This window comes from Monodelphis domestica, chromosome 3 (assembly GCF_027887165.1).
Source record: "Monodelphis domestica isolate mMonDom1 chromosome 3, mMonDom1.pri, whole genome shotgun sequence".
Classification (NCBI taxonomy): domain Eukaryota; kingdom Metazoa; phylum Chordata; class Mammalia; order Didelphimorphia; family Didelphidae; genus Monodelphis; species Monodelphis domestica.
The window spans coordinates 369652950-369674002 of NC_077229.1; the positions used below are offsets into that span (position 1 = coordinate 369652950).

At 33.6% G+C, this 21053-nt stretch overlaps 1 protein-coding gene across 8 annotated transcripts in view; it reads left to right on the forward strand.

The window, feature by feature from the left end:
- Positions 1–21053, forward strand: part of CDH18 (cadherin 18) — a 1512838-nt gene that overhangs the window by 1384130 nt on the left and 107655 nt on the right. For all 8 annotated transcript variants that reach the window (XM_056824266.1, XM_056824267.1, XM_056824271.1 and 5 more), the window contains one exon: positions 20231–20367. In XM_056824266.1, the coding sequence (XP_056680244.1) occupies positions 20231–20367 (137 nt within the window). The remainder of the gene's footprint in view (positions 1–20230; positions 20368–21053) is intronic.

Below are 21053 nucleotides of genomic sequence, written 5' to 3' on the forward strand. Positions count from 1 at the left end.
TCTATCTATCTATCTATCTATCTATCATCTATCTATCAACTATCTATCATCTATCATCTATTTATCTATCATCTATTCATCCATCTATCTATATATCTGTCTCTCCATCTGTCTGTTATTCTATCTCTATCCATCTATCTATATTCTATCTATCATCTATTTATCTATCCATCCATCCATCTATCTATCCATCTATCTCTCCATCCATCCATCCATTATCCATCTATCCATCAATCAATCAATCTATCTATCTATCTATCTATCTATCTATCTATCTACCTATCTACCTATATATCATGTAAACTTGGAAAACCATTTCTTCTCTTGTGAACTTCAGTTACTTCTTTTGTGAAATGAAGTGCTTAGACTATCTGGTCTCTGAGATCTCATCATACTCTCAGTCTGCCATCTCTTTGTTCAGTAGGAAACAAGGGGAAGATTCTGAGGTGAAATTAATTCAAGCATAGAATTCCATTCAAGAAATACTAAGGAACTGCTCCCCTTATCACTATGTCCATCACCATATATCCTTAGACCATTTTCTTGTTCCTTGATGACCCTACCATTTTCTATTGCTTTCATTATTCTGGCTGCATTGTTTATATATACATATGTGTGTGTGTGTGTGTGTGTGTTCACATACACATATTTATTTATTTTTGTCTTTGCCAGGCCACAGTGAATGAAAATAGTAGTAACAATGGGAATATCTGAGTTCAAACCTAGTTTCAGACATTTACTAGTTGTGTGACCTTGAGAAAATCTTTTTTTTTCATTTTTTCTATTTCTTCATTTATAAAATAGGGATAATAATAAAACCTACTTCTCAAGTTTGTCACAAGAATCAAATTAAATTTTAGTTGTAAAGCGCTTAGCACAGTACCTGATACATAGTATTTTAGTTGACCAACTCTTTGCTTATTTCCTTCTCCAGCTCATTTTACAAATGAGGAAACTGAGATAAACAGGGTTAAGTGACTTGCCCAGGGTCACACTGCTAATAAGTATCTAAGACTTGTTTTGAACCTAGGTCTTTTTGGCTCCAGGCCTAGTACTCTATCTACTGAGCATCCTAGTTGCCTCTAGCACATAGCAAGTGATATATAAATATTAACTGTTACTATTATTATATTTCTCTCTGAGGCTAAAGGAGTGTCTCTTCTCTAGTATCATCATCTCAAGTCCCCATCTTCTATGTTTCCTCTTATGATTAGTTATCAGTGTCTACCTGCCTCTTATCCAGTTCCGTTTAACCATTATTTAGATTTTACAAAGAAAAGGTCTAAACATTTCCCCAGCACTTCAAACATATGCTCTCTTGTTACCTCAGTTCTTTTATAAAATTGGTTCTATGAAATTTATAAACAGATACATCTGAAGTGAGATAAACTAAGTCACTGACCAGAAAAATCTGTTTTTCCCTGGGGAAGTAGAAATCAGAACTGAGCTTTCCTGTGAAGGTCAGTCAGCTCAGAATAGTTAGAATCCATGAAAAAAATAACTCCCTTAGAGCTGGCAGCTGGGATAAGATATACAAGGAATGCTCTGTACCCACACCACTGACCGATATAGCTTCTAGATGATAAGGCTGCTTGCTCCATCAAGGTTATGTCTCATAATGAACGTTGTCTGCTTTGTATCTTGCACCCTATAAAAACTGCATTGTAGCTTCAGTCTGGTGCAACTTTCACTAGGAACGTTGCCCTGGCCAGTTAGATATGTATTATTAATCAATCGATTAATAAATGAATATTGGTTCCATTAATTGAACTCCTGGGTGTCCAGACTCACTTTGTGAAGTGCCCCACTTCACAGCCTCTCTGCTAGATGAGCTTCTGCTGTTTTGGGCTCCAAAGGTGGCTTCTGCTCCCTTCACTTCTAAGAAAGTAGCATTAATATAGAACTTTTGTATTTATGATTTATTTTATTTGATCCTCTAAATTCTACCTGGGAAGTACTTTTATTAATCACATTTTATACATGAGGACACTGAGACTGAAGGAAATTAAATGATTTGGCCAGAGATATACAGCTGGTAAAGATCTTACCAAGATTTGAACTCTGGTCTTACTTCCTGCAGGTCCATTGGTCTATCAATGGTGTTGGCTCCAAGAGAATAAATAGTCTGTCTCTTCATAGCTTTGTCTCTCACTGAACACCATGAGCAAAGAGTCACAGAGTTACCCCCAGAATACTGAGCTGAAGAGAAAAAAGGTCTCAAAGGGTTTTGGCTGAGGCTAGCAGGCATTTTTGAAGATTCTGGCAATCAAAGAGGCTCTTTTTTTGCCATATGGTTAGTTAACCAAAGCCAGCTACAAAATGTACTGAAATGTTCCAGTCTCTAAAATAGCAATTAAATTCCATATAGTCAAGACTTCCCAGTCTCTCCACCATAGAGACAGTCCACACATGAGCTACTTTCTGTTAAATTATATATCAAGGGTTCATGGTTTTGTTACCCTGAATATCTATTATCTACCTCACATCTACTCATGATTTACACAGGAGTAGGCTTTCAAGAGTTGCTCTTGTAAAAACAAACAAACAAAACCAGAAAAATGAAATAAAAATAAACAAAAGATCACACCTCTTTACTAGTTAATCAAGGATTGTATATCTTTACATTTAACTGTTTTATTTTTAATTGCAATTTATTTCTTTTTTATCCATAGATCTTTGTGGTTAAAAAATATATAACTTTAGATATATTATCTTTTTTTATTTTGGAAGAAATCATTCTGTTAAACTATTATTTATTTGGATTTACTCCAGGAGCTAAATTTAAAACAGGGAAAAGAAACATCAAAACAGTATGATTAGGTGTGAAAATGTTATGAACTATGGGGCAAGATATAATAGGAATAAATTTGGTGCATCAGTGGGCAGAATGTTTGGCTTTCAGTCAGCAATATCAGCTGTAGATACTAAGTAGCTGCTATGTGATCCTGAGCAAGTCATTTTAACAGTTTGCCTCCATTTTCTCACTTTTTAAATAAGGAAAATAATAATGCCTATCTCCCAAGTTTGTTATGAAGATCAAATGAAATAATATTGGTAAAGTTATTAGCATAGTGCTTAGCACATAGTTACTATATAAATGTTAGCTATTTGTTAGTATTAATATTATTATTATTAGATCTCTACTTTGATTATTCTGTATCCACTACAGTCAGAGATTAAAAGCTTTAAGGATATGTGTCCAAATTAGTACAAAAGATGATTTTAAGCAGCATGAATACAATTCACTTCAGTTTTAATGAAAAAAAAATTCTGGTATCCTTCTGGGTGATGGATATATACAGACAAAGGTACAACAGGCCCTGCTTCTGAGGAGGTAAATGTTTGATCCCAAATATACCAAATGGCCACAATAATATAAATGGAAAGTATATATAAAATAATTTAAACAGGTAGAAATGCTAATAATTTTGTGAATCTGAAAATAGATTATAAAAATGGGGTAGATCTTTGAAGGAAGAAAAAGATTTGAGAAGGTGGAGGTGAGCAGGAAGTGTACTGCAGACATGGGGGACCACTCATAAAAAGAAATGGAAATGGGAGATAGAATGGTGGTATGTAAGGGAGGGTAGCTAGGAGTTCTGTTTCAAAGGAAGGGAGAGTATATGAAGGAGAGTAATCTGAAATACAATTGGAGAAGGAGATGTAGACCTTATCATTGAGGAATATTTTATTTTATTTTTAATATTTAGAAATTGTTATTTAATTAATTTAGAACATTTTTCCATGGTTACAAGATTCATATTCTTTCCCTCCCCTTCCTCCACCTCTTCCCATAGCTGCCATGCAATTCCACTGGGTTTTACATGTGTCCTTGATCAGAACCTATTTCCATGTTGTTGATGTTTGCACCAGGGTGATGGTTTAGAGTCTACATCACCAACCATTGAACCATGTGATCAAGCAGTTATGTCTCTTCTGTGTTTCTACTCCAACAGTTCTTCATCTGAATAGCGTTCTTTCTCATAAATCCCATTGAGGAATATTTTAGAACAACAGGGAACAACAGGGATCCTTTGGAGATTTTTTCAATGGTCCAAATCCTGATAGTTTAGCAAGTATTTTAGCTCTGTATATTATAGATTGGAAGTAGCATGACCAAGTAGGAGGCTATTGCACTTGTCCAAGGAAGAGGGAATAAAGCCTAGAGAGTTAAGGTTGTATAGAGAGATAGGTAAAGGGAAGAGCCATGGTGTGAAAGGGCAAGAAATTTAGACCTTGCCAGCCTCCACAATAATAATATTAGCAGCTCTTGTTTTAGAGGAAGCACTTGACCTCAGATCAAGGACAAGACAGAAAGAGCTTGCCAGATCTTGTCAATTCTTTCTTCATATCTTTTTCATTTTTTCCATCTCTCTTCTCCTCCAGTTCAGGCCCTCATACCCTTGTACCTGGACAAGTATAATTGCTTTTTTTTTTTTAACTTTTACCTGCTGTCCTAGAATCAACATCAAATATCCATTCCAAGGCAGAAGAGAGGTAGGGGCCAACCAATGGGGTTGAGTGCCACAGCTAGAAAGTGTCTGAGGCCAGTTTTGAATGGAGGACCTCCTGTCTCCAGGCCTGCTTCTAAATGCCATGGAGCCACCTGACTGCCACCTACAATTCTCTTCTTTTGGCTCTTAGAATGCTGAGGGCAGTTTGTTGTTTCTTATTTCAAATGAGTTATTAATACCATCTCCTTCACATACGTATAGACTTTTTTGTGTTCCCCAGCTTCTTAATGACTTCCTAAACCTGAATAATGTTTTATTTACTTTGTTTATATAAAAGCAATGAAGATTAATGGATTGAGAGGCAACATCAAACCCATCAAACCATGCATTGTGGTTTTGTGACCCTGGACAAGTGACTTTACCATTAGTACTCAAGGATACTGTCTACATCTTTAAGTTTTAGAAAACAAGTGCCAATCTGCATTGGAGAGGGATCTTCCTCACTGAGCTATATCTGTACCCAGATCTGGATATATGTATATACACACATTTATTTATATGTATTTTTTTTCAATGTATTTATAAATGATGTCCCCTTAAATATAATGTAATTTGCTTGAGGGTATTTCCTCTTGTGCTTTTTATTTCTATAACCTAATAAAACACCTGTCTTTCACATAGTAAGTACTTAATAAGTATTTGTTGCCTGACAATTGTGAGACTTATAGATGTAAAATCTATAAAATTTGATTACTGTTTTGATTTGCCTCAAAGTATAAAGAATGAACTATAGACAATAGTGCCCTAAGCTAAAATGCCAAATGGACATTTTGTCTTTGGCACTCTCCCACCTTTTTCATTCTTCTTTTTTGGGGTCATTTGTCTGCCTTACAATATTCACTGCAGTGTTCTGTTCAGGTCTGCATAGTACTCCTTGTCTTCCTTTTTCCCTTCCTCCCCACACAAAACACACAAAGCTCCCAATCTTCCAAAGAAACTGGTCTCTTTGGAATAGGAAGATTTGATTCATGTGATAGATAGACTTAATCTTCCTCGAGGATATTTGCATTTTAAATAAAATTATGTTAACTGAAAATGAATCTTTAAATATAGCTTTTTTTCACATGTGTCTTCTGAGACACCAGCAAAGTTATAGTAATCTATCCTCCCGTCTTATTTCCCAAACTCCAACACCAAAGGAAAAAGAGTCAACAAATTGTCACTCCATTTCTTATAGCTTGTTGTTCACTAATTCAGACACTTCATAGTTTTTTTCATCTTTTTATTCTTAGAAATTAGAGCTCAAATGATAAAAAGCTTTTTATAGGTAAAGAAACTAAGTCCTAGAGTGGTTTCTTGATGTGCCCATGATTACACAGGGAATCAGCTATGGAATTTGTATTGTAAAAATAAATTGGCAAGTTATAAAATAAAATATTTAAATGGAAAAAATGTTCAAATATAGGTTTGAATCTGTTCCAAAAAGTTTGGATACTTTTGATAGAGGTAATCAAATGTATCTTCAGTGATAAAGTGAAGGTCAAATGTGAATTTCCATTCAGGGCCAGGCACAAGGACGCTAAAGAGACTCACTATAAAATAAAATATTTATTGAAATATATGAGGATAAAAATAATTTCTAATTCTAAGGGATTCTAAATCACCCCAATAAACTCCATGGTTCCACAAGGAACTGCTTCTCTTGTGTTTCACAGGCTACACTACTCCTCCCTGATCTGACTAATCCAAATTTATACTATCTAAATAAAAAACAACTGCTATTATCCTTATATATCTTAATTTTGCCTTCAAATTATAAAATAGCAAAGGCTAGCTGGTTGAGTCTCAACAAGAATCAAGTTAGGACCCTGAGTCCTAAGAGTCCCAACTAAAGACCAGGTTTTTCTTTGGTCTTCTCATAGTTAAACAATTTATAAAAACCACAATAGATATTCAATAGTGTTTTTCAAGTTGGGAAAGGAAAACATTGAGCTCCTTCAGATCTTTCCCTCAGAAAGAGAGAGAGTCAAAGATGCTACCTCCTCCAGCCCTGAGAGAGAGTCTCTGAGAGTGTGTCTCTGCCAACTGCCAGAGAGAGTAATTGACACAGAAAAAGTTGTAACTGTCAGCAGCTGAAATTAACATTCTCTCTCAGCTCTGCTTCAAACTCCAGTCCTTTCTCAAGCCATTTTACTTCTTATCCCTAAACTAATAAAACAATATTTATTTTCTAATATCATCCTTACAGTATCTGGGTCTCTTCATATCAAATTAAAAAAGATGTCCTTTGATTTCCACTCAAGTATTTATAGAAATGCTAAGAAACTTCATTTAATGTATAATGTTTTATGTGTCACCGAATACCAGCTACAAACTTATGACTTCTTTCCCTTTGGAAATAAATTCAGTTTCAGAAAACAAGCAAAAACAAAAACTGAGGAAAGGTACATAAAAGTTATATATACTATCAGAATGCCTTTTTTTGAGATAATTGAATCTATAAACTTACTTGAGAACTGTTATCTTTTCCTGAAAAGAAATGCTATAGATTTTGAAATGACAATTCTTATTCCTTATATGCTACCTGTTCGTATGTGCCTACATATGAAATACACAATATACTTACATGTATCCATGCTTATATGCATGTGTTTGTGCATATAGATATATCATATACATATACCCCATACATTCAAATATGTAAACACATAGATATATAAATTTGGAAAGGCAGAATGGTCGAAAACATACTTGACATATTTAACATTGATTCAAGAATTTTTAATTCCAATCCTCTTCCTAACATTTACTACTTGTAGAACTCTGGGTATATCATTTAACCCTTGTATACCTCAAGTTACCCAATTCAAAATGAAGATGGTATTATTTTTGCTATTTCACAAAGTTACTGTGATGAAGGCATTAAGAAGCTATATAAATATTATTTTATGTTGCTAAACAAATTTCAGACTTTCTCCTAACAACATATCAGTGAGACTTGGTCTCTATTATATTTTAATATATTTGATCTATGATCCTATATTTACTTTATGTCCTTGTCACTCTTGAACTCCATTCTTACTTTTATCCTGGAATCTGGATGACTAGAGCTCAAAATTGGCCTCAGACACTCAATACCCTGAGCAAGTCACTTAATGACTGTCATCAATTATAAATGGGAATCAGAATAATACCTACTACTTGGTGTTGTGAAGATCACCTGAGGTGATATCTGCAAAGCACTTAGCATAGTGCCTGGTTTATAATAAGTCATGATTAATCCTTATTTCCTTCCCATTCCTTTACTTTTACTTAGTGCTTCAAAAATATAGCTTCTATCATGAGGTCATGAAGAGCTCTTCATAAGTCTTAGATTGAGCACATCTAGAGAAAGATCTGTGGGAGCAGAAATCCACAAGAAAACATATGATTTATCACTTGTTTATATGAGTATATGATTTGGGGTTTTGGTTTTATAAGATTACTCTATTACAAAAATGAATAATATGGAACTATGATTTGAGTGATAATATATGTGTGTGTGTGTATATATATGTTATATATATAATGTGTAAGAGAGAATCCCATCTGGGGTCAACTTGTAATAAAGGAAGATACTGCAGAGTTTCTATTAAGTGATACTTCTAGAGGGTGTCTATTGATTAATACTGGATGACTAATGGATCAAAGGTTTTTCCTACCCTCCACCCTTCACCTCCCAGTTTCCTTCCTCTCTCTCCCCCTTCTTCTTCAAGTCACTCAGTGTGAACTATGAGATTTAGAGGAAATACTCTTTTCTATTGATTTCTCAAGTAAAGGGTTTATTGGGGAAGACAGGACAAGGATAGAGGATGAGGTAAGAGGGATGGGGTTTTCCCTTTGTTTTGAGGGTATTGGGGAAATGGCAGTCAGTCACTAGCAGGGACAGTCTGAGAGTTTGGAGGACAATTATTTTTCTTCTTTCTTCTTTTAAACAGCCAGCCAAATATCAGTCAGTCAGCAAAAGCTTCAGGGTCTTCACCATCAACCACAAACAGCTAAAACTTAATTCACCAGTTTCTTCCCCATCTCCAGAATCCCCCAAATGGTCTCTCAGCCTAGGTCAGAAGTAATTTCACCCCAGTTCAGCTGCTGGCTTGGCTCCAACTGTCTTTCCTGGTAACATTCCAAATGGAATGTTACCTTTTGATTGACAGCTCTTCTGTCATCAGCTTTGTGTTGCATGCTTGCCTTGCAAATTCTCTCTTACACAATAATAACCCAGTGAAATTGCTTGTCAACTCCAAGAGGGAGGAGGTAAGAGGGGAGGGAAACAAGAAGAATGAAACCATGGAAAAATAAAATAAAATAAAAATAATGTCTTGGATTGAGGATTAAATTCCTCTTGTTAAAACCATAGTTTTAAATGGTACTTCCTTTGTGCCAGGTATCATGTTAAGAGCTTTACAATTAATTTCTCATTTAGTCCTCACAATAGACCCAGGGAGACTATTATTATACCCATTTTTAGTTGAGGAAATTGAGACAAATAGGACACAGCAACTAAGTATGTGAGGCTGGATTTCGATTCACGTCTTCTCAACTCCAAGTCAATAACTCAATCTACTATGTCACTTACCTACCCATCATGCTGTATCAATGCTGCATTATTTCAGTTTTTTGTTCAGTGAAGTATATTCAAATATAAATGCTTAATCATTTATAAGTCATAGGATAGAGAAAAGTTCTTGGGATTTGAGTCAAGTAGAACTCAAAATAATTCCGGATTCATAGTCTACTTTTCAGGCGTATTAGCTCTGTATATGAAGGCAAGTTAATTAACCTCCATGAATTTCTTTCCTCATCTCCAAAATGGCATGTAGAATCTTATCTCAAGAGATTATTGTGAGGAAAAAAATGAGATTATAGTGATAGAATATTTTATGAACCAAAAATTGTCATGTAAATATCAGCCATTATCATTAATGTCTCCTGTGGTGATTATGTTCCATAAATTCTCATCCTCTGTGCTTCTTATTCCCATTAATCCCCATTAATCTTATTTTTAGAACTTTACCTTCTGTCTTAGTCTTCTGTCTTCTAAGACAGAAGAGTGACAAGGGCTAGGCAATTAGGTGTAAGTGACTTTCCCAGGGTCACACAACTAGGAAATATCTGAGGACATATTTGATCCCAGGTCCTCCTGACTTCAGGTCTAGTTTTCTCTCTTCTGTGCTATCTATCTGCCCCACCACTATGCTACTTAGTTGTCCCCATTAATATTCTATAGAGATCTATACAATAATCTTGATGCCTTCCTCTAGATATGTTAATATTTCATTTATAAAAATGTAAATTAGAATATCCATCTATTAACTTCCACATGACAAGATTAGGTCCATTTCTTATCATACTATTCCCAAGTGATCTATTTTATTTTTTTAATATATTTTATTTGATCATTTCCAAGCATTATTCGTTAAAGACATAGATCATTTTCTTTTCCTCCCCCCACCCCCCATAGCCGATGCGTAAGTCCACTGGGCATTAGATGTTTTCTTGATTTGAACCCATTGCTTTGTTGATAGTATTTGCATTAGAGTGTTCATTTAGAGTCTCTCCTCTGTCATGTCCCCTCAACCTCTGTATTCAGGCAGTTGCTTTTTCTCGGTGTTTCCACTCCCATAGTTTATCCTTTGCTTATGAATGGTGTTTTTTTCTCCTGGATCCCTGCAAGTTGTTCAGGGACATTACACCGCCACTAATGGAGAAGTCCATTACGTTCGATTATACCACAGTGTATTAGTCTCTGTGTACAATGTTCTCCTGGTTCTGCTCCTCTCGCTCTGCATCACCAAGTGATCTATTTTAGACAATGTCTTGAGTGTAAATAATCTTTGGGAATATGCTGTGTGTTTCTTATATTTGCAATAGATTCTCACATTGCTGTTTGAATCATTTGTAATTGTGATCCTGTATTCCATGATTCATAACCGTAAAACTGCTGCTAAAAATGTATGTACTTTGAAGGTGTTAGGGAGATTGAGTAAGAGACAGAGAGAGAAGAAGAGAGAGACAGATAGAGAGAGATGTTGGCATTATTGATTAGATAGAATATTATTTTTCCTATTCAAATATAGATTCAATTAATTGCCTGTATGAAGAAGGTTTCCTAAATACACACACACACACAGACTGATTAAATGGACTGCCCATAAATTGAATATTATGGTCTGGCAAAGAGTGCTATTCTTCCATTTCCTTTTTGAGTGTTGTTGTCGAGTGTTATTTTGTTTTTAACTATGTGGACAATTCAGCTTATCTTCTTTGAATGATTTTGGATCTCTTCAAGGAATCCATGTGGTATATTGGGCTGCAAAAATATCCTCAGTGGCATCTGCAAACAGGAGCATCTGGAGGGTCTTACCAAATTTATGAAATCTGTCTTCTCTTTTGCTCTATACAAGACATCCTCACAGAAAGTGGTAATGTGTTTCAGTTTTTGCAAACATATATTTCCCTTCTTTATTCCCCAGATGATATTGATAAATAGATGTTGATAAAACAAAGTTATCTATATGGGTACATCAATCAAAGAGTTTTGTATTGATATGATGTGAGAGACAAATAGTCGCAGGAGTGGCTTTAAGGCTGAATATTGTGCAATCAAATGAGAAATGCGTTTTTTTATTATCAACAAATAAACAACATAATTTATAGTCTTTTGGTGACTATGAAGATGTATTTTACAGTAGAAGACAAGGTGTGAATGTTCAGCTCTTCCCTTTTTATATTTCCATTAATGAGATCCCCTGTCCTGATGAGAGTCATTGACTTGCCTAGGATCACAGAAATGTTTTTTTGTCAAAGGTAGAAGAACCTGACCCAGTACTTACTTCCCCCTGGTCAACTTACTTTCTATCCAAGATGTCATGTTGCTTCTCAAGGTTCATCTTTGCATATACTCACAAAATAAGAGATTCTTTTTTATTCAAAATTTATTTTAATAACAAATTTCCACATAAAGTTTCCCAAACTTGTATGAATAATTATTTTTTATAATTTTTTAAAATGTTTTTGATAGGTATGACAATGAATAAGTAAATAAATTTGGGCAAAATTTCCATTTTTTTATATTAGCTTGACCTACTCGAAGAAATTAATATTTTTCCATTTTTTTCGAGCTAACTATATTTGTAAGAAAAAGTGTTTTATAATTTTGTTCATATAATTCCTGCATTTGTCTTGACAAATAGATTCCAAAGTGTTTTATATTGTCTAGAGTGGTTTTAAATACAAGTTCTCTTTCTAACTCTTGCTGCTGAGTTTTGCTGGAAATATATAGAAATCCTTATGATTTAGGTGGGTTTATTTTGTATCCTTCAACTATGCCAAAGTCTTAATTATTTCAACTAGGTTTTAGTTGATTTTCTATTATTCTCTAAACATATCATCATATTAGACACAAAGAGTGATAGTTTAATTTCCTTTTTGCTTGCTTTAATTCCTTCAATTTATTTTTTTATCTAACTGCTACCGCTAGCATTTCTAGTACAATATTAAAAAATAGTGGTGATAATGGGCATCCTTGTTTCACTCCTGATCTTATTGGGAAAGCTTCTAACTTGTCCCCATTTCAGATGATACTTGCTGATGGTTTTAAATAAATTCTACTTATTGATTTAAGGAAAGGCCCTTTTATTCCTATGCATTCTTGTGTTTTCAATTGGAATGGATGGTGTAGTTTGTCCAAGACTCTGCATCTGTTGACATAATCATGTGTTTTATGTTAGTTTGATTATTTGGGATTCTGAAGTTCACAGACTCAAATGCATACAGGAACACAGAAGTCATCTAATCCAACACATTTGGTCAGAAGTATCCTCTATGCCATTCCTAGGAAAGAACTGTGTCATGTTTCCTCAAAAATCCTTTAATGGGAATCTAGGTAGCACATCGATAGAGTGCCAGGCCTGGCATCTAAAGGACTAGATTTAAATCCAGCCTCAGACAATTTTTAGCTATGTGACCTCAGAAAAGCCACAATCCAAAATGCTTAGCTCTTGCCATTTTTCTGTCTTAGAATTGATACTAAGACAAAAGGTAACTTAAAAAAAAAATGAACCCTTTAGTGAGAGGAAACTCCTTCCTCTAAGACTTTCCATTCTATCTTCAATTAGGAATTTTTAGGAAGTTTTCTGTGATCAAAGTAAATAAAACTCTCTGTAGCTTCTACCCAGAGGGGCTAAGAGAAATAAAACAAAATAAAAACAAATCAGTTCTCAGACCTTTTCTACTTTACAGCCAGTCAAACACTTGACGAAAGCTATCATATCTGTTCTAAATTATCCTGCAAGTTTAAAATCTTCATTTATTTCAACTTATCCCCATATGACATTATGTCTAGATGCTTTCTCCATCCTGAGAGTCCTTATCTGTACATTTCTTCTTTATAATTACTTACCTAAAATGTAGCGCCCAGAACTGAAGCTAATAATCTATGCCGTCTCATCAGAGCATAAGATAAGTGGACTAGAACTTTCCTTGTTCTGAATTTCAAAATAGAAACAAAATGCCACCATCAATGCAGCCTAAAGACTGCATTAGCACTTTTGGCTTCCTTGGAATATTTCTAACCTGTACTGCATTTGTATCCATTAAAACATGGCAGGTGGGCAGAGGTGTGCTGGAGTCAGCTCCTAAGAGCTCTAAGTTTAATGTTCAGTGTGACTATTTTTGGCTTAGAAACTGGCAAACACTACAAAACAGGGACTAAATATAATGATGGTAAAAATGCTAATAATGCCAATTAATCTTTAAAATTTAAGGTTTATTTTTTTCTTTTTTCTGGAGAGCTAGATTTTAAACATTTACCACCATATCATTGGAACTAGATATTTTAGTGCATAATGTGCTAATCAGGGAGATCTGAGTTCTAACCTTTATACTGACTTTTAATAGCTATACAATCCTTGGAATGTCACTTTATCTCTCTCAGCTTCAATTTTCTCTTTAAAAAAAGATTCACAAATAATAATACCTGTCTAACAGGAATCTTGTGAGGATCAAATGATGTCATCTATGTATAAAACTTGTCAAACCTGAAAGCACCAAATAAAATATTAGCATTATTAAAACTGCTATAAATTATCCACTAAGACTGTTATCTTTATATTCCTCCATCTTTTATTGTACGGTTGATTTTTTGGAACCAAAGTATAGGATTTTACATTTTTTTCCTTTTAAATTTCCTAATTGACTTGACTCATTGCTACAATAAGTCAATATCTTTTTTGATACTAATTGTATTATCTAATCTTGCACATCATCTTCAAATTTGGTAAGCATGTCATTTATGCCTTAATCAAGATACTAAATGAAATATTTAAAGTAAAAGCTTGACAAACTATTCTTAAAGTATACAGATTCTTGGGAAGATTCAACTTGACACCCTCCTTTATATTATCATCCAAGGGCAGCTGGGTAGCTCAGTGGATTGAGAGCCAAGCCCAGAGATGGGTGAGGCCCTGGGTTCAAATCTGGTCTCAGACACTTCCTAGCTGTGTGACCCTGGGCAAATCACTTGACCCCCATTGCCTTTCCCTTACCACTCTTCTGCCTTAGAACCAATACACAGTATTGATTCTAACATGGAAGGTAAGGGTTTAAAAAAAAAAGTAAAATGAAATGTTATCATCATTGAAAATCCTCTTTTTTCTCTCTTTTTACTCAGAGAGCTATAAATTCATCTAATTTTCCTAATGACTAGGTCACATCTCTCCTACTTGTCCAGAATAATGTGAAACAATTTGCCAAATTATTTCATTAAATATCAATGAACTATCCACAACTTCCCCCTATTATACTAGTCCACTAAACTTATTTTTTAAAAAGTAAGGTACATTTGAGATTAAATGTTCTTCTTTTAATGATGCTGTTGCTTCTTGGTCAGAGCTTATTTTTCAAGATAAATTATTTACTGACAATTGATTTAATAATATATTTAATATTAATAATAATAAATAATAAAATTTTCCTAGTAATTGAAGTAAAATTTATTAGTCTCTAGTTATTAGATCCTACTTATTTTCTACTTGGCAAAGATTTTATGTGTTTGCTGAATTGAATAGTTTCTTGACCTTCTCTATGTGATGATATTTTTATATTAATTTAGCTTCTATATAGGAAATGGTTATCATTTTCAATGGCTTTAACTTCATTCACATATCATTTTTTTCATCTTTGAGGTCTTAGTGAATTAGGTTAGTTTGAAACCCATGTATTTTTAATTAATTTTTTAATTACATGTAGAAATAATTTTTGACAGTTATTGTGCAATTCATATTCTCTCCATCCCTCCCGCCCTCCTTCCCTGTCTCCTCAAACAGCTAAATTGCCTATTATAGATTATGCCAGTACTTTCATGCAATACTTATTTCAATATCCCCATGTGGTAATGAAAGACATATCACATATAAAATTAAAAATAAATATTCACAGAAAATAAAATGAAGGATGTCATGCTTTGATGTATGATCAGATTTCAATAGTTCATTCTTTGGCTATAGAGGGTGATTTTTTAAAATCACTAGGATTATCTTGGAATCCTGTTTTGCTGATAATCGTTTAATCCTTCACAGTTGATTTTCATACAATATTTCCGTTATTATACACCTTGCTCTGTTCACTTCACTTTGCATTGGTTCATACAAGTCTTTCCAGGTTGTTTTTTAAACTTATCCTGTTTGTCATTTTTTCTGTCTTAGAATCAATATTGTATGTCAGTACCAGGCAGAAGAGGGGTAAGGGCTAGCCAATGGGAGTTAAGTGACTAGCCCAGGGTCTCACAACTAGGAAATATCTGAGGCCAGATTTGAACCCAGGGCCTCCCATCTCAGGGCCTGATTCTCAATCTACTGAGCCACCTACCTGCTCACTTGTTCATAATTTTTATGGCACAATATTATTACATTATAATCATATGCTACAACTTACTTGGCCATTCCCAATTGATGGACACTCCCTCGGTTTCAAAATCTTTGCCACTATGAAAAGAACTGCTCTGAAAGCTTTGTACAAGTAAATCTTTTTACCTTAACTCTCATTTCTTTGGGATACAAAACCAACAGTGATATTTCTGAGACAAAGTGTATTCACAGTTTTATTTATTTATTTGTTTATTTATTATATATTCCCTTTGGGCATAGTTTCATATGGTTCTCCAGAAATGTTGTATCAGTTCACAGTTTCACCAAAGGTGCATTAATGCTCCAACTTTCCCACATAGTCTCCAACATTTATAATTGTCCTTTTTGATCAATATTTTTCATTTTACTAATTAATCATGATTTGGTACATTTCCTTATAGGTTGTTTTAATTTCTTCATTTGAAAACTGCCTATTCATATCCTTTGACCATTAGCAATTGGGTAATGACTTATATTCTTATAAATTTGACTCCTTTTTTTATATATTTGAGAAATGAGACCTGCATCAGACATTGATTATAAACATTTTCCCCAATTTGTTGCTTTCCATCTAATCTTGGTTACATTTGTTTTGTTTGTACTGACACCTTTTAACTTAATGTAGTCAGAATTATCTATTTTATTTTTGTAATGCTCTCTATGTCTTATTTGGCCATAAATTATTCCTTTATCCATAAATCTGAGAAATAAACTTTTCCATATTCTCATAATTTGTTTATGATATCCCCCTTTATTTTTAGATTAAGTATTCATTTTGACTTTATCTTGATATATGGTGTGAGATGTTGTCTACGCCTAGTTTCTGCCATATTGTTTTTCAGTTCTCCCTGTAATTTTCATCAAATAGTGAGTTCTTCTTCCAATGCCTTGGTTCTGTGGGTTTATCAAACAATAGTTTACTATAGTCATTAACTACTGTGTGTTGATTACATCACCTATTCCATTGAACCACTATTCTGTTTCTTAGCCAGTACTGGATAGTATTCCCACACACACACACCTTATCATATTGTTTCCCTCCTTCATATTTTTTTCATTAATTTCTTTGACATCCTTATCCTTTTGTTCTTCTAGATGAATGCAAATATTATTTTTCTATTTTTTAGAAATAATTTTGGGGCAATTTTGATTGGTATGGTACTGAATAAGCCAAGTAATTTAGGTGAGATTGTTATTTTTATTATATTGTACTTGAAGCAGATGTCAACATTTTGATACATACTTTTTCTTCTATCATTGATTTGTCTATAAAAGTAATTAATCAGTACACCTCGAGAATGGGTTATAATTCCCATCTTGGTAATGAGTCATTTCCTATTTGTTAAAATATAGTAAATTTCTGTTTATGCAATATTTCTAATGGTTGTCAGAATCTTGCTTCCTTTTTTCTCTTCTTTAATAAAGTATTAATAGTGTACAGATGTCATTTTTTTATAGTCTATAAGACCTTTACCTTTTTAATTTTTTAATCCTGAATCACTTATTTTTCCCTTTTATTTAACTATTTATTTATACAAATAAATAGGAATAGTTACTAACAAAAAAACCCTATTTCACCTTCTCCAAAAGATATTGGAGAATAAGTTGCAATTTTACTCTCTTTGTGATGATCTTTTTGCTTAGTCTCATCATGAGAATTTCAAGTTGATATGGACATGTGTCTCATGAAATAATACTTCTTGTTTTGTAACCCATAATGAAAGTAACTCCAGTAAGTCTTTCATTTTTGTGTTGAAAGAGAATATATGAGGCCTCCACCAATTTTGTTGAGCCTGCATTTTGTTTTATGATTTTATTTATACCAGGAGATTGCCAATTTTGGAGTGGCATTTCTTTTACATGGGCATCAATTTATTTTTTCATTATATAGGAATCTCCCATTTAGGATATCAGTATTTTTTTATCTGAAAATAATCCAAGAACCTAATACATTTTTCCTCTTTTTCAAAATTGTGCTACCTTTGCTGAAAAAAGGAAAGGGTACCACATAGGAATAAAAAAGGTTTTTGTATTTTTTTTTAAAAAAAAAATATTCTTAAAGTAGCTTCTGGGTACAGCTGTCTGACTCAGTGGATTAAGAGCCAGATCTAGAGACAGAAAATCCTGGTTTCAAATCTGATCTCACATACTTCCTGGCTGTATCATGCTTTTCAAGTCACTTAACCCCCATTGCTTAGACCTTACCTTTCCTCTATCTTAGAACTAATACACAGTATTGATTCTAAGGTGGAAGGAAAGAGTTAAAAGTAATGAGTAATAATGAATTCTTTCAATTTGTCATGTAGAAATTTGGAAGCAAGTCTAACAAAGTAAACAATTTAATAGAAATGTGTACCTTCTTAATTATAAATAATTAGCTTTGAACACATCACACTTTGACCAATATTAGCTTTGAATCTCTCCTTGCCTCTCAGGTTTCACTTTTCTAGCTTCTCATTTTCTTTCCTAGGCAGCAGTCCAACAAATAAAGGCAGTTAAGCAGAACTACTTAATTTTACTTGAAGTAAAAATTCAATTTCAACTCTGTGAATGAGCTCTTTTAATACCAGTGTTCTGAATGGAAGAATACACACCTCCACATGAAAGAAGAGAAAATTGAAACTCAAGACTTATCTAAAAATGCATAATAATCATTATCCCAATCTTTACTTTAAAATTTGGGTATGTTTGCACAATTAAAATGACAGGCTCACTTTACTCAAACTCTGGTGTTCAGTGCCAAGATAGGCATGTTCAAAGTCATTTTGTGATGGCCCAAAAGGAAACAAAAATTTAGTGAGGCATCTGTTGATATAGAAGAGATATCCATAATTTTCATTGCACTCCTCTACTCTGGCTCCTGGCTTTCATGGTTTCTTTACAATGACATCTAAAATTTCATATTCTATTGGAAGTTTTTTTTTTCCAATCCTCCTTAATGCCTTTGTTGATTGTTTCCAATTTATCCTGCATATATTTTGTTTGTGATTTTCTTGGTAGCAAAGATTGTCTTTTTCCTTTTTTGTATCCTAATTACTTAACATAGTTCTTTCAACATTTTAGGCATTTAATAAATATTTATTGACTGGCTCAAAAGCATTGTTGTTCCTGGATCAGAAATCCATTTGGAGAGCTTGGTTTAATCATTAACTAATTGGGTAGTAACACAAAGTAGCATAAAATTCTTTTTCTGGAAATATCTAACTCTATTACCATATGATATGGCATACTTTGCTTGGTATGAATTGGTTCTCTGTCTGTATCCCTTTGAGAATCTCTTTTTAAATATAATGTTTTCTTTTCTGATATATTGACTAACGTAACATATTATCAGTATTGATGTTAGTATAAGAAATAAAAATATATTTTTGGAGAAAAATATATTTTTGGATATCCAAATAAAATTTTGGATATCCAAAATAAAAATTTTGGATAACAGAAAAGAGAGGTAGAATAATTAATGAGTGAGAAAGAAAGATAAAAGTACCTGAGTGGTACATCCACTCCCTCAAAAATACCAAAGAACAAGAAGGTCTCCAGCATACTGAGGTATTTGTGAAATGTTTTGGAGGGGCAGGGTAGTGTGATGCCTCTGAGATCTGGACATAGAGTCAAGAACACCTGAATTCATATCCTCTTTTTAATTCTGTATGATCATTGATATGTCTTTCAAGCTGTGAGTGAGTATCTGATGATGATGCAGGACTAACAATTAAGTTTTTTAAAACATCTGATTCTATAATGGTGAAGGGAGCATGGAATTCATATTTTGACTTATGATAAAGTATAGACAAGTGTCATAGACAAAAGAAAGCAAGCAGTTGTTGAAATTCTCATTTGTAAAGGAGTGGATCCCTACACTATAGAAACCATTGACCATTCTTAGAATCAATGTAGGGTTCTAGCAAATAATGTATGGATGCTTAATCCCTTTTTGTAACTCCAAATCAAAGAATAGATGCTTTTACCTTTGCCTAATATAAACTCCCTCTTCTCTCAGCTTATCGTATTTTTTATCCTTCATGTTTATACTCAAAGTTGATGATTATATGCAATGTTATAGAATATTGTTATTAACAAATCTATTATCTCTCATCAAACTTGTAAGCTATGGGATATAATTCTATGGCTGTCTACAAAATAGTAAGTATAGTATCGAAAATATGTGTGTTTCTTCCCATTTTGGGGATGATTTAGACAGTGATTAACAAACTCAAAAAGAAGGACTTGTAGTCCAGACAGTTGAGTGGGAATTACTCTATAGGTCAAAAATGAGAAATTCACAAAAGTATAGATGCAGGGACTGGTTAGAAGGCTGTGGTCTGCTTCTAAGACAAGAGGTCCAAAACTGGAGAGGAAAGTGGTTGGGGAAATGCATCCAGACCAAAGTTACCTCAGAATGGGAGCTATGAGGCATAGGTTATAGAAGATCTGCCTCAGACAAAGAATGAGTCATAGACTTTCGATAAATACCCCTCAGAGAAGGACATAGGAAAAATAAATTAATCAGTAATAACCTAATATTTTTATACTATGGAATTGGTCTATTCATCATTATTAATGCATTTCTCAATAATATAGGAAATCCATTAGCTGAAAAATATTCATTTCGATAAACATTTTCCCCTCAAAGTAATACCATGTAAACTAGAAAAATATTTTAAAATATGACTTTAGGAAAGTTAAATCTATAGTAATTGGCCTCATGATTTCTTCTCAAACATGAATATGTTTCAAATATTTTAAATTTTAACCTATTTATTCAAAGGATACAATTGCTTCCATTGTGTTTATTATGTTACTTAATGAATACTTTAAATTTCTCTGTAGATATTTCATTGACCACCATGCTGAGGATGATAGGTTTTTCAACATTGATGCTAATACTGGAACCATTAAGACTGCAAAAGTCCTTGATAGAGAGGAAACACCATGGTACAACATCACAGTTGCTGCATCAGAAAAGGGTAAGTTGTTTCTGTGATACTATTAATGAAAACATTTATGCTATACAACATCAATTCTATTGTCTTTTGCATGATCACTCCCTTCAGCCTCCAACCCCATCCCTAGAATTCTACCTCAGTCCCCAAAATAGGATATCCTAAAATAAAAACCCAATGCTTATTTTGGAGTACAGCAGATCCTATTCTTCTCATGAATATACATACTGTCCTAGACCAAGGTGTAATTTCCTGTGCTCACCACATTGTTTGTGGAGCCCCCAAAAGAAAATATGGCCTAGAACCAGCAATTCCATCCCCTTGACCATTCACCTAGTTATGTATAGCAATTTAGTTAAATTCTTCCAATGAGATACTGCTGTGTAGACTGAAGACAGTTTGTTTTCCTGACCCCAGACCCAAAGACTCCACAGTGAAATTACAAATGTCAGTGCATTACTTCTCAGCCATTTACCTAAGAAACAGAATTAAAGTATGAAAAAACTGAAGGACACAATTTCTCCGTTCAGGGAGTATTCTGAAAATCCTCTTCTATCCTTGAGATACCAAGTATTGTCTAAAAATATATTAAATTTATTAAAATTAATGATAAATAACTTATTATAGAGTGAGCATGAATTTAGTAGATAATGGTGATATAGAATTGGAAGTGAGCATGGAGACCATCCCTTCTAACTCCTCATTCTACA